Genomic DNA, 17,569 nt, shown 5'->3' on the forward strand with positions numbered 1-17,569 from the left:
ACATTGGTGGCCCCTCCCCCTTTGGCCGCTCAAACACCCCCCCCCCCCCCCTTACCGGCTCAGACAGTGCCTCCTGGACCTTCTCCAGGAATCTCTCCAGCAGCCTAAGAGACGTTATTCCTGTTTGTTTGCCAGGACTTCCGGGGTTTTCCACCCCTCCTCTCCCAGCAGTCGCAGGTCATCAGTTGCCTCTGCAGGGTGGCCGACTGAACCGATCTCAAAGGGATGGCTGGATTGTGGAAAATAGGCTCCTCCCACACCCCAGGCTCCACACCCCCTTCTCGTGTGGGCCTTAGCAGCTGCCAGGCCCTCAGCACTGCAGAGAAAAAATCTGAGAGACCTGCTGTTCTCAGCCTCTCCAGCTTCATGAGGAACAGCTGCCGGTCCAACCCTTATCCGCCAGCTCTCCTCAGCAGTGCGCATGCTGGATTCCTCCAGTCAACATCAGTATGGTACAGCAGTCTATGCGCCGCCTTTAGTCAGAAAGCAGCCACCCTGCTCTCCAGTTCCACTGGGCCCTGTCCTCCTTCGTGGACGGTCATGTACAACACTGCCGTCCTCAGCCCGTGAAGGCCCGACCAGAAAAAGTCCACCAGCTTGTGTTGCAGGTCTGCGAGCAGACAGACAGTTTATGCCACAGTGAAGATGCCACCAGGTTGTTGATTATCAGCACCCTCCTTCTATATGACACTTGGGAAAGGAGCCAACTCCACCTGGCCAGTCTTGACACCACTGCCTGTGACAGCCCCTCCCAGTTCTTCCTGACCCACCTCTCCAAGCCCAGGTACACCCCCAACACATTAAACCCTTCACAACCCCACTGCAAACCCCCAGGAAGCAGAGGGGCCCTATCCCCCCCATGCGTCTCCTGCAGAAACAACACCAGTACTTTTTTTTGTTTTACATATTCACCCAACACTCTTTCCCGCATCTCTGGCGCCATTTATATTAAGCGAGCCTACCCAAAGAGTCTCCATAAGAAGTGGGAGAAAAGCCAGCAAAGAAAGAGACCAATAGCAAAGCTCAAAAAGCCCCAGTGTCAGAAAGAAACTATACATCTAAACAGTCTCTGAAGGTAGACCGTTACGCACTGTTGTGACCCACTTCCTCAACCTAAACCGTTTCCTGGGTGAGAGGACATCATGCCCCTGATTTTTTATAGCATGTTGTACTGATCTTACAAACTTTCCCGGATCAGAAAAAAAGCCTCAAGATTAACTTTTTTCCCCTTGGTCTCATTCAGGAACCTTGTCAATTCTCTCAACATGTACTTTGAACCCTCTGCTTGACTGGCTGTCAGCTCCGGACCCATTGAAGAGGAGTCTGAAAAAAAATAACTCCTCTTCCTCAGACTCACTTTCCTCCTCATCTCCATCTCCCATCCTGGCCACCTGCCCTTCCTCTCTGGTCAGGGCCTTCCCGCCAGCACCAGGCAAAAGGTTCCATGGTGCCTTTGACCACACCCTTTTTCCTTTTACGCTTGACACCCCCCTCCTCCCCCTAGTCTCTTACACTTCCCCACTATACTCTCCTTGTCCACTAGCATAACCTGACTAGACCAAGCCTAATCTACACCACCCTCCATAGCATGACTAGGCCCAGCATCATCTACACCACCATCCATAGCATGACTAGGCCCAGCCTCATCTACACCATCATCCCTGGCATGACTAGGCCCAGCCTCATCTACACCATCATCCCTGGCATGACTAGGCCCAGCCTCATCTACACCATCATCCCTGGCATGACTAGGCCCAGCCTCATCTACACCATCATCCCTGGCATGACTAGGCCCAGCCTCATCTACACCATCATCCCTGGCATGACTAGGCCCAGCCTCTGCTGTCTGCATCTCATTACCCCCTGCCCATTGACCTAGATTTCCCCCACTGGCGCTTGTGCCCTCACCTTGTCTACGGCCTTTATGTGGGCACGCAAAGCTCTTATGCCCCAAATCCTCACACTCAAAACATCATAGACTATCTGTGCTGGAAAACCCTGCATAGAGCCCCTCCCCATGCCTCACTTTAAAATGCACATTTAGCTGTTGCTCATTGTTATTCAGAAACATAAACACTTGCCTTTTTGCACTTTTAATATTATGTATTCTGCTTAAAATCATCCTAAAATTGAGCACATTTGACTTTTATTGCTTTATATAAAAAAAACATTGTGAAATGTATCACAGAATTTCAGAAAAGCTGCCGCAAAATCAAGCATTTTTGGCTGCAGAAATCACAAAATGTTGATAAATCCAGAAGGGACTGTTCATAACAGTATTTAGTTGAGGTTTAGGGTTTTGTGAATGATTTGTCCCAAATACAATGCTTTTAGTTTATGAAATATTTAGGACAAACTTATTCCTTGCCACCCATTCTGAAAGCCAGTGGCATGTCGTTAGTAAAGACTGAGAAAAGTAAGGGGCCTAGACAGCTACCCTGGGGAATTCCTGAATCTACCTGGATTTTGTTGGAGAGGCTTCCATTAAATAACACCCTCTGTGTTCTGTTAGACAGGTAACTCTTTATCCACAAAATAGCAGTTGGTGTACAGCCATAACGCATTCATTTTTCCAGCAGTAGACTATGATCGATAATGTCATAAACCGCACTTAAGTCTAACAAAACAACCCGACAATCTTTTTATCATCAATTTCTCTCAGCCGTCATTTGTGTAAGTGCCGTGCTTGTTGAATGTCCTTCATGCAAAAAGTCTGTTACTGTAAAATGGCAATGTATCTGGTCAAACACAATTTTTTCCTAAGGTTTACGAAGGGTTGGTAACAGACTCACTGGTCGGCTATTTGAGCCAGTAAATGGGACTTTACTATCCTTAGGTAGGGGAATAACTTTTTCTTTCCTCCAGGCCTGAGGGCACACACTTTCTAGTAGGCTTAAATGGAAGATATGGCAAATAGTAGTGGCAATATAATCTGCTATTATCGTCAGTAATTTTCCATCGAAGATGTGGCTTGTCATTGTTGATAGACAACAATCATTTTTTTACCTCTTCATACTTCACAGAATTCAAAAACACAATGTTTGTCTTTTATTAATTGGTCAGATACCGTATATTTGGATGTGAAGTGTCAGCATTTGTTGCTTGCATGTCATGCCTAAATTTGCTAATCTGGCCAATGAAAACATCATTAACGTATTTGGCAATATCAGTGGGTTTTGTAATGATTGAATCATTTGATTCAATGAATAATGGAGTGGGGTTTGCCTTTCAAAAACATAGGAATAGCTACAAAACCTAATTTTATATATATATAAATAAATACGACCTTTATTTAACTAGGCAAGTCACTTTAACAAATTCTTATTTTCAATGACGGCCTAGGAACAGTGGTTTAACTGCCTTGTTCAGGGGCAGAACGACAGATTTTTACCTTGTCAGCTCAGGGATTTGATCTTGCAACCTTTCGGTTACAAGTCCAACGCTCTAACCACTAGGCTACCTGCCACCCGAAATATGACCTCTTATACACTATATTAGGCCCAGTCTTTGGAACTTTGGTTTTCCTAGATATGGCCACTATATTGTGATCACTACATCCAATGGATTTGAATACTGCTTTCAAACAAATTTCTGCAGCATTAATAAAGATGTTATCAATACATGTTGATGATTTCATTCCTGTGCTGTTTGTAACTACCCTGGTTGGTTGAATGATAACCTGAACCAGGTTGCAGTTTGAAGCTTTCTCTGGAGTGGGTAGCCAGAAAATCACCCAGAAAATATAACTCTATTGATTTCACACACACTACCAACCATTTCACACATGTTATCCAGATACTGACTGTTAGCACTTGGTGGTCTATAGCAGCTTCCCACCAGAATGGGTTTGTGTGCATGTGAGTGAGTGACACCAACAGGCTCCTGAAGAGCTTCTATTCCCATTCCATAAGACAGCTACATAGCTAACGAAGTAGCCAACAAAATGGCTACACAGACTGAGTCTACCTTTGTATTTTACTCTTGCACTGTCTCTATGCACACTCACAGGGCCCTATACACTTCGCACACTGATACTTCAACACTCACTACATAATTTGCTCATACACTTGTACTGAATCTACACACACCCACTCACATACAATCATCATATGCACTGCTACTACTCTACATATATCCTGATGCCTAGTCACCTTACCCCTATACATATCTACCTCTATCACTCCAGTATCCCTGCACATTATAAATATGGTTCTGGAACTGACCATGTATATAATATGCTTACTTACTTTGTGTTATTATTAATTTTATTATTTTTATATCTCGTGTGTTTTTGTTCTACCTTGTTATTTGTAGTATTATATTGTTATTGATTACTGCAAAGTTGAGTTTAGAGATTGCAAGAAAGGCATTTAACTGTTCTTATGCATGTGACATTTAAAACTTGAAACCTGAAACTTGAAACGTGGGTGTGTTTGTCACCTGTCTCCTTTGCTGTAGTCCAGGGTACAGCATGTCCTGAGGGGTTCGTAGTCATACTCTCCCCAGCCGATGAGGGGCATGGCAGACCAGAAGGTGGTGAACAGCCAGATGAAAATAGCCAGAGTGATGGCACTGCTCCACTGTAGCTTTGTCCCTGATGAAAAGCACAACCATAGAAATACAATGATTATGATAGACTATTTCAATAATCTATAGAAGCCATGGAAGTGGAACGATTAGAATAGATTATATTTTGGGAATTTCTATTTCCAATTGAAATGGAGAGGGAGAGTAAAAGTGTGTGCTATGCTATTAGAAACAAACACAGTTACTCTCCATCATGCCAATGGAAAAATGAAATATTCCATCAGGCATATGGCTTTCCAGGACTAGACATATGTACAGTGCATTCAGAAATTATTCATACCCCTTGACTTTTTCCATATTTTGTTACTTTACAGCCTTACTCTAAAATTGATTAAAAATACATTACCATTCAAATGTTTGGGGTCACTTAGAAATGTCCTTGTTTTTGAAAGAAAAGGACATTTTTTGTCCATTAAAATAACATCAAATTGATTAGATGTACAGTATAGACATTGTTAATATTGTAAATGACTATTGTAGCTGTAAACGGCAGATTTTTTTTATGGAATATCTACATTAGGCGTACAGAGGCCCATTATCAGCAACCATCACTCCTGCATTCCAATGGCACGTTGTGTTAGCTAATCCAAGTTTATCATTTTAAAAGGCTAATTGATCATTAGAAAACCCATTTGAAATTATGTTAGCACAGTTGAAAACTGTCTCTAACCAGAATAGAAAGAGGAGTGGGAGGCCCCACGAGAGTCGCAAAGAAAAAGGCATATCTCAGACAGGACAATAAAAAGAAAAGATTAAGATGGGCAAAAGGACACTGGACAGAGGAACTCTGACTAGAAGGCCAGCATCCCGGAGTCACCTCTTCAATGTTGACTGAGACTGGTGTTTTGCGGGTACTATTTAATGACGCTGCCAGTTGAGGACTTGTGAGGCGTCTGTTTCTCAAACTAGACACTTTAATGTACTTGTCCTCTTGCTCAGTTGTGCACCGGGGCCTCCCACTCCTCTTTCTATTCTGGTTAGAGCCAGTTTGCGTTGTTCTGTGAAGGGAGTAGTAAACAGCGTTGTACGAGATCTTCAGTTTCTTGGCAATTCCTCGCATGGAATAGCCTTCATTTCTCAGAACAAGACTAGACCAATTTGTAAGTTGCTCTGGATAAGAGCGTCTGCTAAATGATGTAAATGTAGACTGACGAGTTTCAGAAGAATGTTCTTTGTTTCTGGCCATTTTGAACCTGTAATCAAACCCACAAATGCTGACGCTCCAGATACTCAACTAGTCTAAAGAAGGCCAGTTTGTTGCTTCTTTAATCAGAAACAACAGTTTTCAGCTGTGCAAACATAATTGCAAAAGGGTTTTCTAATGATCAATTAGCCTTTTAAAATGATAAACTTGGATTATGTCACGTCCTGACCAGTAAAAGGGGTTATTGGTTATTGTAGTTTGGTCAGGGCGTGGCAGGGGGTATTTGTTTTGTGTGGTTCGGTTTTTTTGGTTTATGTTCTACATTTTCTATTTCTGTGTTGGGATTTTGGTAGGACCTCCAATTTCAGTCAGCTGGTTGTCGTTGCCTCTAATTGGAGGCCATATTTAGTTGGGGTTTGTTTCACTTGTGTTTTGTGGGTGGTTGTTTCCTGTATAGTCTGTGCAACTAACGGGAGTGTTTTCATCGTTTGTTTTGTTTAAGTGTTTTTCCTTCAATAAATAAGAAGATGATAAATATACCCGCTGCATTTTGGTCCACTCCTTACGACGCTCGTGACAGATTAGCTAACACAACGTGCCATTGGAACAAAGGAGTGATGGTTGCTGATAATGGGCCTCTGTACGCCCATGTAGATATTCCATTAAAAATCAGCAGTTTCCAGCTACAATAGTAATTTACAACATTAACAATGTCTACACTGTATTTCTGATCAATTATGTTTTTTATTGGACATAAAATGTGCTTTTCTTTCAGAAACAAGGAAATGTCTAAGTGACCCCAAACTTTTCAATGGTAGTGTGTGTATGTGTATATATAGTGCATTCAAAACTATGAAATAACACATATGGAATCATGTAGTAACCAAAAAAAACTGTTAAACAAATCAAATTATATTCTACATGTGAGATTCTTCAAATAGCCACCCTTTGCCTTGATGACAGCTTTGGCATTCTCTCAACCAGCTTCACCTGGAATGCTTTTCCAACGGTCTTGAAGGAGTTCTCACATATGCTGAGCACTTGTTGGCTGTTTTTGCTTCACTCTGTGGTCCGACTCATCCCAAACTATCTTAATTTGGTTGAGGTCGAGGGGTTGTGGAGGCCAGGTAGTCTGATGCAGCACTCCATCACTCTCCTTCTTGGTAAAATAGCAGTGTCACCAGCAAAGCACCCCCACACCGTAATACCACCTCCTCCATGCTTTATGGAGGGAAATATATCCGTTCACCCACACCGCATCTCACAAAGACAGGGCAGTTGGAACCAAAAATTTTGACTCCAGACCAAAGGACAAATTTCCACAGATCTAATGTCCATTGCTTGTGTTTCTTGGCCCAAGCAAGTTTCTTCTTCTTATTGGTGTCCTTTGGTAGTGGTTTCTTTGCAGCAATACAATCATGAAGGCCTGATTCACACAGTTTCCTCTGAACAATTCATGTTGAGACGTGTCTGTTACTTGAACTCTGTAAATCATTTAATTGGGCTGCAATTTCTGAGGCTGGTAACTCTAATGAACTTATTTTTAAATGTTTTTTATTTCACCTTTATTTAACCAGGTAGGCTAGTTGAGAACAGGTTCTCATTTACAACTGCGACCTGGCCAAGATAAAGCAAAGCAGTGTGACACAGACAACAACACAGAGTTACACATGGCGTAAACAATAAACAAGCCAATAACACAATAAACAAGTCAATGACACAGTAGAAAAAAATAAAGTCTATATACGGTGTGTGCAACAGGCATGAGGAGGTAGGCAATAAATAGGCCATAGGAGCGAATAATTACAATTTAGCAGATTAACACTGGAGTGATAAATGAGCATATGATGATGTGCAAGTAGAAATACTGGTGTGCAAAGGAGCAGCAAAGTAAATAAAATAAAAAACAGTATGGGGATGAGGTAGGTAGATTGGGTGGGCAATTTACAGATGGACTATGTATAGCTGCAGCGATCGGTTAGCAGCAGAGGTAGCTGATGTTTAAAGTTGGTGAGGGAAATAAGTCTCCAACTTCAGCCATTTTTGCAATTCCTTCCAGTCACTGGCAGCAGAGAACTGGAAGGAAAGGCGGCCAAATGAGGTGTTGGCTTTGGGGATGATCAGTGAGATATACCTGCTGGAACGTGTGCTACAGGTGGGTGTTGTTATCGTGACCAGTGAACTGAGATAAGGCGAAGCTTAAGCTAGCATAGACTTATAGATGACCTGGAGCCAGTGGGTCTGGCGACGAATATGTAGCGAGGGCCAGCCGACTAAAGCATACAGGTCGCAGTGGTGGGTGGTATAAGGTGATTTGGTAACAAAACGGATGGCATTGTGATAGACTGCATCCAGTTTGCTGAGTAGAGTAATGGAAGCTATTTTGTAGATGACATCGCCGAAGTCGAGGATCAGTAGGATAGTCAGTTTTACTAGGGTAAGTTTGGCGGCGTGAGTGAAGTAGGCTTTGTTGCGAAATAGAAATCCAATTCTAGATTTGATTTTGGTTTGGAGATGTTTAATATGAGTCTGGAAGGAGAGTTTTCAGTCTAACCAGACACCTAGGTATTTATAGTTGTCCACATATTCTAGGTCGGAACCGTCCAGGGTGGTGATGCTAGCCGGGGGGGGCAGGTGCGGGCAGCGAACGGTTGAAAAGCATGCATTTGGTTTTACTAGAGTTTAAGAGCAGTTGGTGGCCACAGAAGGAGTGTTGTATGGCATTGAAGCTCATTTGGAGGTTTGTCAGCACAGTGTCGAAGGAAGGGCCAGAAGTATACAGAATGGCGTCATCTGCATTGAGGTGGATCATGGAATCGCCCGCAGCAAGAGCGACATCATTGATATATACAGAGAAAAGAGTCAGCCCGAGAAATGAACCCTGTGGCCCGAGAATTGAACCCTGTGGTACTCCCATAGAGACTGCCAGAGGTCCGGACAACATGCCCTCCGATTTGACACATTGAACTCTGTCTGCAAAGTAGTTGGTGAACCAGGCGAGGCAGTCAGAAAAACCAAGGCTATTGAGTCTGCCGATAAGAATACGGTGATTGACAGAGTCGAAAGCCTTGGCCAGGTTGATGAAGATGGCTGCACAGTACTGTCTTTTATCGATGGTGGTTATGATATCGTTTAGAACCTTGAGCATGGCTGAGGTGCACCCGTGACCGGCTCGGAATCCGGATTGCACAGCGGAGAAGGTACGGTGGGATTCGAAATGGTCAGTGATCTGTTTATTAACTTTGCTTTCAAAGACTTTAGAAAGGCAGGGCAGGATGGAAATAGGTCTGTAACAGTTTGTGTCTAGGGTGTCACCCCCTTTGAAGAGGGGGATGACCGCGGCAGCTTTCCAATCTTTAGGGATCGCGGACGATACGAAAGAGGTTGAACAGGCTGGTAATAGGGGTTGCAATAATGGCGGTGGATAGTTTTAGAAAGAGAGGGTCCAGATTGTTATCCTCTGCAGCAGAGGTAACTCTGGGTCTTACATTCCTGTGGCAATTCGCATGAGAGCCAGTTTAATCATAGCGCTTGATGGTTTTTGCAACTGCACTTGAAGAAACTTTCAAAGTTCTTGAACTTTTCAATATTGACTGACCTTCATGTCTTAAAGTAATGATGGACTGTCATTTCTCTTTACTTATTTGAGCTATCCTTGCTATAATATGGACTTGGTCTTCTGTATACTATATTTTTTTATACCCTCTCTACCTTGTCGATAGATAGATAGATAGATAGATAGATAGATAGATAGATAGATAGATAGATAGATAGATAGATAGATAGATAGATAGATAGATAGATAGATAGATAGATAGATAGATAGATAGATAGATAGATAGATAGATTGTGGCAAACCTTTTCAAAGTTAGGAGCGTTTGTCACAAATTAAGTGGGAAACTGTCACCAAAGTCAGCCCAGAATGAAAGTTCTTTCGAACATGACAGTACCTGTGTGTTTGTTTCGTTGTCCTGGTCCACCCAGGCCGCAGGTAAGGTCAAGGATAGCAGGGTTCGGTACACAAATCTGGTTCTCGGTAGGTCCAGGTCTAAACGCCAACAGGTAAGTCCAAAACAGTCCAGCTCATACACGGTAAATCCAGCCAATGTAGATTGTCTCTTTCTCTATGGTTCATAGAACCTTCCCGCCCTCTCTCGCTCTTCCTGGTTTTTCTTGACCCTTTATCTGTGGGTCGGCTCCACCTTCTGAGGGTTCCCCTTGCTTCTGGGAATTGTAGTTTTGGCAGTTGGCCATTTTGTGATCTGTAGTTCTGATCGGGGTGGCCATTTTAGTGATCGGGCAGAGCCCGTTTATTAGTTCTGCCCTCACATATCTGCCATTTATCACTCGACCCCCATCTTTGCCTCAAAAAAAAATATATATATATATATATATATATATATAGTTGAAATCGGAAGTTTACATACACCATAGCCAAATACATTTAAAATATTTTTTAAAATATTTTTTTATATACAATTCCTGACATTTAATCCAAGTAAAAATTCCCTGTCTTAGGTCAGTTAGGATCACCACTTTATTTTAAGCATGTGAAATGTCAGAATAATAGTAGAGTGATTTATTTCAGTTTTTATTTCTTTCATCACATTCCAAGCGGGTCAGAAGTTTACATACACTCAATTAGTATTTGGTAGCATTGCCTTTAAATTGTTTAACTTGGATCAAACGTTTCGGTTAGCCTTCCATAAGCTTCCCGCAATAAGTTGGGTGAATTTTGGCCCATTCCTCCTGACAGAGCTGGTGTAACTGAGTCAGGTGTGTATGCCTCCTTGCTTGCTCACACTTTTTCAGTTCTGCCCACACATTTTCTATGGGATTGAGGTCAGGGCTTTTTGATAGCCACTCCAATACATTGACTTCGTTGTCCTTAAGCCATTTTACCACAACTTTGGAAGTATGCTTGGGGTCATTGTACATTTGGAAGACCCATTTGCGACCAAGCTTTAACTTCCTGACTGATGTCTTGAGATGTTGCTTCAATATATCCACATAATTTTCCTCCCTCATGATGCCATCTATTTTGTGAAGTGCACCAGTCCCTCCTGCAGCAAAGCACCCCCACAACATGATGCCGCCACCCCCGTGCTTCACGGTTGGGATGGTTTTCTTCAGCTTGCAATCCTCCCCCTTTTTCCTCCAAACCTAACGATGTTCAAAATGGCCAAACAGTTCTATTTTTGTTTCATCTTTGTTCCCATGTGCAGTTGCAAACCATATTCTGGCTTTTTTATGGCGGTTTTGGAGCAGTGGCTTCTTCCTTGCTGAGCGGGCTTTCAGGTTATGTCGATATAGGACTTGTTTTACTGTGGATATAGATATTTTTGTACCTGTTTCCTCCAGCATCTTCACAAGGTCCTAAGCTGTTGTTCTGGGATTGATTTGCACTTTTTGCACCAAAGTACATTCATCTCTAGGAGACAGAATGCGTCTCCTTCCTGAGCGGTATGACGGCTGCGTTGTCCCATGGTGTTTATACTTGCATACTATTATTTGTACAGATGAGCGTGGTACCTTCAGGCATTTGGAAATTTCTCCCAAGAATGAACCAGACTTGTGGAGGTCTACAATTGTTTTTATGAGGTCTTGGCTGATTTCTTTTGATTTTCCCATGATTTCAAGCAAAGAGGCACTGAGTTTGAAGGTAGGCCTTGAAATTCATCCACAGGTACACCTCCAATTGACTCAAATGATGTCACGCTCGTGATGAAAGACGGACCAAGGCGCAGCGTGAGTTGAGTTCCACATATTTAATGCAAAGTGAAACTACGTGCATTAATGCAAAGTGAACTACGTGCTGCAACATGCACAACACAAAACAATATCCCACAAAGCAGGTGGGAGAAAGGGCTTCCTAAATATGATCCCCAATTAGAGGCAACGATTACCAGCTGCCTCTAATTGGGAACCATACAACTCACCAACATAGAAATAGAATGACTAGAACACCCCCATAGTCACGCTCTGGGCTCTCCAAGGGCTCTCCAAGGGCTCTCTATGGTCAGGGTGTGACAAATGATGTCAATTAGCCTATCAGAAGCTTCCAAAGCCATGACATCATTTTCTGGAATTTTCCAAGCTGTTAAAAGGCACAGTCTACTTAGTGTATGTACATTTCTGACCCACTGGAATTGTGATACAGTGAATTATAAGTGAAATAATCTGTCTGTAAACAGTTGTTGGAAAAATTATGCACAAAGTAGATGTCCTTACCAACTTGTCAAAACTACAGTTTGTTAACAAAAAATGTGTGGAGTGGTTGAAAAACAAGTTTTAATGACTCCAACCTAAGTGTATGTAAACTTCTGACTTCAACTGTATATATCAAAAACGTTCCCCAGGGATGCTGGCCCATGTTGACTCCAATGCTTCCCACAGTTGTGATGTCCTTTGGGTGGTGGAACATTCTTGATACACACAGGAATCTGTTGAGCGTGAAAAACCCAGCAGCGTTGCAGTTCTTGATACAAACTGGTGCACCTGGCACCTACTACCATACCCCGTTCAAATCCACTTAAATATTTTGTCTTGCCCATTCACCCTCTGAATGGTACACACACAATCCACGTCTCAATATTCTTAAGACTTAAAAATCATTCTTTATCCTGTCTCCTCCCCTTCATCTACACTAATTGAAGTGGATTTAACAAGTGACATCAATAAGGGATCATAGCTTTCACCTGGATTCACCTGGTCAGTCTATGTCATGGAAAGAGCAGGTGTCCTTAATGTTTTGTACACTCAATGTATAGTTTGACAAGGTCATAACACAATAGAAAGTGTGTCAGTGTGGGTGTAATCTGCAGATTATGTCTTTGTGAGAGGTCATTATAACCATGTAGATGAGTGACCTCATCACAGACCAGTAGACTCTTAGGCCAGATGGCCTTTTAGGATGCTGTGAGGCCCCAAGAACAGCTGTACACAAAGATTAGTCCAGTTTAGTGTGCATTTGTTGTTGGGGATGGATGTGTGTGTGTATCTGTGTGTGCGTGTGTCTATGGAGATGTATGAGACCTAAGAGACCGATGAGACTCATGCCACTTACTTGTGCAGTACTGGTGGTATCTGTCCCATGCAATGGCAGCAATGAAGTGGATGCTGGCGAGAGCTGTCACGAAACCCTGGAAGCCGTGAGTCTGGCAGCCATCAGAGCCATAAGGCCAGTACCTGGAGAAGAGCGTAAAGAGGGGGAAAGACAATACATTAGGCCTTAACATTGTTATTCTTTTTATTGTGTTCAACAGTGAATTGATAGACTGGTAGAGCACAATGTAACAGAAAACTGTCATTTATATGGCCATTTTTAGTATTATCAACAAAAATAAACTTTAAAACATTTTACTGCAGCATGCTGTAAATGATGGTGCATTGTGGGAAAATTGGCATATTTCAAATGGTACTGTAATTCCACCCCACAGAATGCAGTACCATACCGTATTGTATTGTTTGAGCCCTAAAAACCTTTTGACCACTAAGGGATGCATGGTATGTTTGTTTCTGGCTCATGAACATATTTTGAGGCGTACCTTGTAAGAAGCTATATTTGTTGCAGCCATGAGTGAGAATGCTGTACCAATTTAACTCGTATGTGGTTATAGTGCTCCACCAATTTAAAATGTGTAGTCGACAGATTGAAATGGCAGCAAGTCTCAAAGCTTTAAGTGTTGAGCATTATGTCATGTCCTTTTGGTCTGTTTTACCCTGCAGTCTCTGTCAGTTTGGAAGCCTTTGAGAAGGCCTCTAGAAGTGCAAGTGATATAAAACATGAAATATAAATTCATATACTGTAATATAATAGCAGCCAACCTGCTTGCACTAATCACTTGTAATTACAGTGAAATACAAACTCCTCCCCTCAATGAATTTCATTCATTCATCCATTAATTAATTCATTCCGATTACAGTAGCAGTTACTTTTTTATAGTATAATATGGTCAAGTGTACAGTCAATTTGTGGTAGTGTACTGTGTGTCATTACACAGTACTTGCTTTGATACTGTATTTATATTACAGTAGGTGTACAGCAATATGAAATACAGAATTTTACTCACCACCGAGATGCCTGTAAGATACTGTCAGATTAATGGCAAACACTTTACAGTGCATAGAACTAGACTGCAGGGAAGGCCAGTGTCTGTTTATGATATTTTGCATTGGCCATGGTCATCTATTAATAACCATTTGAATTTGAAGTGAATCTGGTGCCTGTTTTAATCCTAAACCACCTAGACGCCAACCCAGAGCATCATCGTTCATCCCCCCGATTAAAGAGTTCTAAATCCTCCGCCTTTATGCATCACAGCACAGTCCCCGGGAGGTCTGTTATGACCCTACCCCGTTGGCCTTTGCCCCGGAATTATCAATCTACTACTCTAAAACCAGAGATATTGATTAGGCTATTGATTGGAATATGTCAGAGAGAGAGAGAGACACATATTCTCCTTTGAGTTGGTCCGCTATGGTATTGAGAACCCCCAGTATATAATATTCCATATTCAATTCATGGTATTTTGCAGTGGCAAAACGTTGCAACAATGAGTCAGTTTGAGTAAAAAGTGAATAAGGTGATGGAGAGGATTAGTATGCTATGTCACTCACCTCAGAAAACTGGAGAAAGCGGCAATGGTTGCGTTCGCAGAGATGCCCATATCGGCCAATGCCAAACTCAAGACTAGGAAATTGCTGGGGGTTCTCAGTTCTCTTATTTTGAGGAAAGCAGCGACTGTCACAGCATTCAGGAAGAATCCCAGAAGACCTTTAAGGGACATAACACAGAATAGGTTATAAACACAGTGGCAGTGTGCATGGCAGAGCACATATTCCATGATGAGAAGTTTTCTTTTGGAAGCCTGTTTAAACAATAATAATGTGTTATTCCAGGCTATTGAATGTGAAATTATAGGATATATCATGCAATTTTCTGGACATAATCAGCATTTCATCCATATTGCATCAGGTCACATAACTGCACTGCTACCACTCCTTGTTAAAGAGTGCGTGAACAGGCCACCAAACCTGAACACGGAGCATCAGGTCTAACATAGCATATTGAAGCATAGCTACCGCATTTATGGATGAATTCCATCACTCACCCTCCACTAGCAGACAAGATCCCAAAGAGAATACATCGAAGTCTGAGAAACCATCCGGTAAAGGGTAGGAAGACACCATCTTCAATGCGATTTTTCACACCAGTAAAGTGCAGAAATCACAGATCTACTTACTCTTCACTGTCCGCTTGCTTTACAATGTGCCTCTAACCTAACTGATCCCACTTTTAAAGGGGCATTTCACATGAAAAAGCATGCATGCAATTATGTAAAGCTCTCTCACTCTCTTGCCCCAATCCGCACAAGAATGTCTTAATGAACGTAACAACACAACCCGCTGTCCCCTAATACGTATTTACACACCGCTACTCTAAAGCTCTCTACTAGTTACACAACAAGCCTTTCTGTCTGTGTAAGACCACCGTCTGGAGAAGGATGACCTTAATGTCAAATGCACATGTTTGGTGCAACTCTGTTACAACTCTGTTGAAAGATGTTCAGCACCCAGCCATATACATCCATTCATTCATGCTTTTTGTAGGCTTTTTGTAGGCTACTGAAGTGTTTGCATGGCAGTAATATACAGCACCCTTTACAGATATATAGGCTACATAACATGTATAGGCCTATAAACAGTATAACCTAGGCAGGGTTGGGTAGGTTACTTTCTAAATGTAATCTGTTATAGTTACTAGTTACCTGTCCAAAATAACGTAACTTTTGGATTAGCCGAACATAATCGGATTACTTTCAGTTACTATTGGATTACTTTCCCCTTAAGAGGCATTAGAAGAAGACAAAAAGGATCCGTCAAACACATTTGGTGTGTCATCATAGTGGTCTCTGACTGGTGGTCAGACTCACTCAGGTTTCCATCCACAGTTGTGTTTGTAAAGTCATACTGTATAAAAATCATAATTTATTTGTTCCATATGGTGGGATATTTTTGTGTCTGTAAAATGTATTATGGCAGTGGAAATGTCTTTATTGGCAAATATTGATATTTATTTTTTTATTTTTTATTTCACCTTTATTTAAACAGGTAGGCTAGTTGAGAACAAGTTCTCATTTGCAACTGCGACCTGGCCAAGATAAAGCGTAGCAATTCGACACATACAACAACACAGAGTTACACATGGAATAAACAAAACATACAGTCAATAATACAATAGAACAAAAGAAAACAAAAAGTCTATATACAGTGAGTGCAAATGAGGTAAGTTAAGACAATAAATAGGCCATGGTGGCGAAGTAATTACAATATAGCAATTAAACACTGGAATGGTAGATGTGCAGAAGATGAATGTGCAAGTAGGGATACTGGGGTGCAAAGGAGCAAGATAAATAAATAAATAAATACAGTATGGGGATGAGGTAGGTAGATAGATGGGCTGTTTCCAGATGGGCTATGTACAGGTGCAGTGATCTGTGAGCTGCTCTGACAGCTGGTGCTTAAAGCTAGTGAGGGAGATATGAGTCTCCAGTTTCAGAGATTTTTGCAGTTCGTTCCAGTCATTGGCAGCAGAGAACTGGAAGGAAAGGCGGCCACGGAGGAATTGGCTTTGGGGGTGACCAGTGAGATATACCTGCTGGAGCGCATGCTACGAGTGGGTGCTGCTATGGTGACCAGTGAGCTGAGATAAGGCGGGGCTTTACCTAGCAGAGACTTGTAGATAACCTGTAGCCAGTGTGTTTGTCGATGAGTATGAAGCGAGGGCCAACCAACGAGAGCGTACAGGTCGCAATGGTGGGTAGTGTATGGGGCTTTGGTGACAAAACGGATGGCACTGTGATAGACTGCATCCAGATTGTTGAGTAGAGTGTTGGAGGATATTTTATAGATGACATCACCGAAGTCGAGGATCGGTAGGATGGTCAGTTTTACGAGGGTGTGTTTGGCAGCACGAGTGAAGGATGCTTTGTTGCGATATAGGAAGCCGATTCTAGATTTAATTTTGGATTGGAGATGCTTAATGTGAGTCTGGAAGGAAAGTTTACAATCTAACCAGACACCCAGGTATTTGTAGTTGTCCACGTATTCCAAGTCAGAGCCGTCCAGAGTAGTGATGCTGGACGGGCGAGCCGGTGCGGGCAGTGATCAATTGAATAGCATGCATTTAGTTTTACCTGCGTTTAAGAGCAGTTGGAGGCCACGGAAGGAGAGTTGTATGGCATTGAAGCTCGTCTGGAGGTTAGTTAACAGTGTCCAAAGAGGGGCCAGAAGTATACAAAATGGTGTCGTCTGCGTAGAGGTGGATCAGAGAATCACCAGCAGCAAGAGCAACATCATTGATGTATACAGAGAAGAGAGTCGGCCCGAGAATTGAACCTAGTGGCACACCCATAGAGACTGCCAGAGGTCCGGACAACAGGCCCTCCGATTTGACACACTGAACTCTATCAGAGAAGTAGTTGGTGAACCAGGCGAGGCAATCATTTGAGAAACCAAGGCTGTCGAGTCTGCCAATAAGAATGTGGTGATTGACAGAGTCGAAAGCCTTGGCCAGGTCGATGAATATGGCTGCACAGTAATGTCTCTTATCGATGGCGGTTATGATGTCGTTTAGGACCTTGAGCATGGCTGAGGTGCACCCATGACCAGCTCTGAAACCAGATTGCATAGCAGAGAAGGTACGGTGGGATTCGAAATGTTCGGTAATCTGTTTGTTAACTTGGCTTTCGAAGACCTTAGAAAGACAGGGTAGGATAGATATAGGTCTGCAGCAGTTTGGGTCTAGAGTGTCACCCCCTTTGAAGAGGGGGATGA

The 17,569-nt window shown here is 42.5% G+C and overlaps 1 protein-coding gene across 1 annotated transcript in view; it reads right to left on the reverse strand.

Moving 5' to 3' along the window:
- Positions 1 to 15,191, reverse strand: part of LOC106578369 (RPE-retinal G protein-coupled receptor) — a 36,416-nt gene extending 21,225 nt beyond the window's left edge. The window contains exons 1-4 of the mRNA XM_014157088.3: positions 14,845 to 15,191; positions 14,351 to 14,507; positions 12,798 to 12,919; positions 4,441 to 4,594 (exon numbers count right to left, since the gene is read on the reverse strand). Of these exons, the coding sequence (XP_014012563.1) occupies positions 4,441 to 4,594; positions 12,798 to 12,919; positions 14,351 to 14,507; positions 14,845 to 14,923 (512 nt within the window). The 5' untranslated portion in view covers positions 14,924 to 15,191. The remainder of the gene's footprint in view (positions 1 to 4,440; positions 4,595 to 12,797; positions 12,920 to 14,350; positions 14,508 to 14,844) is intronic.
- Between the last annotated feature and the right edge of the window lie 2,378 nt (positions 15,192 to 17,569).

This window comes from Salmo salar, chromosome 19, assembly GCF_965601325.2.
Source record: "Salmo salar chromosome 19, fSalSal1, whole genome shotgun sequence".
Classification (NCBI taxonomy): domain Eukaryota; kingdom Metazoa; phylum Chordata; class Actinopteri; order Salmoniformes; family Salmonidae; genus Salmo; species Salmo salar.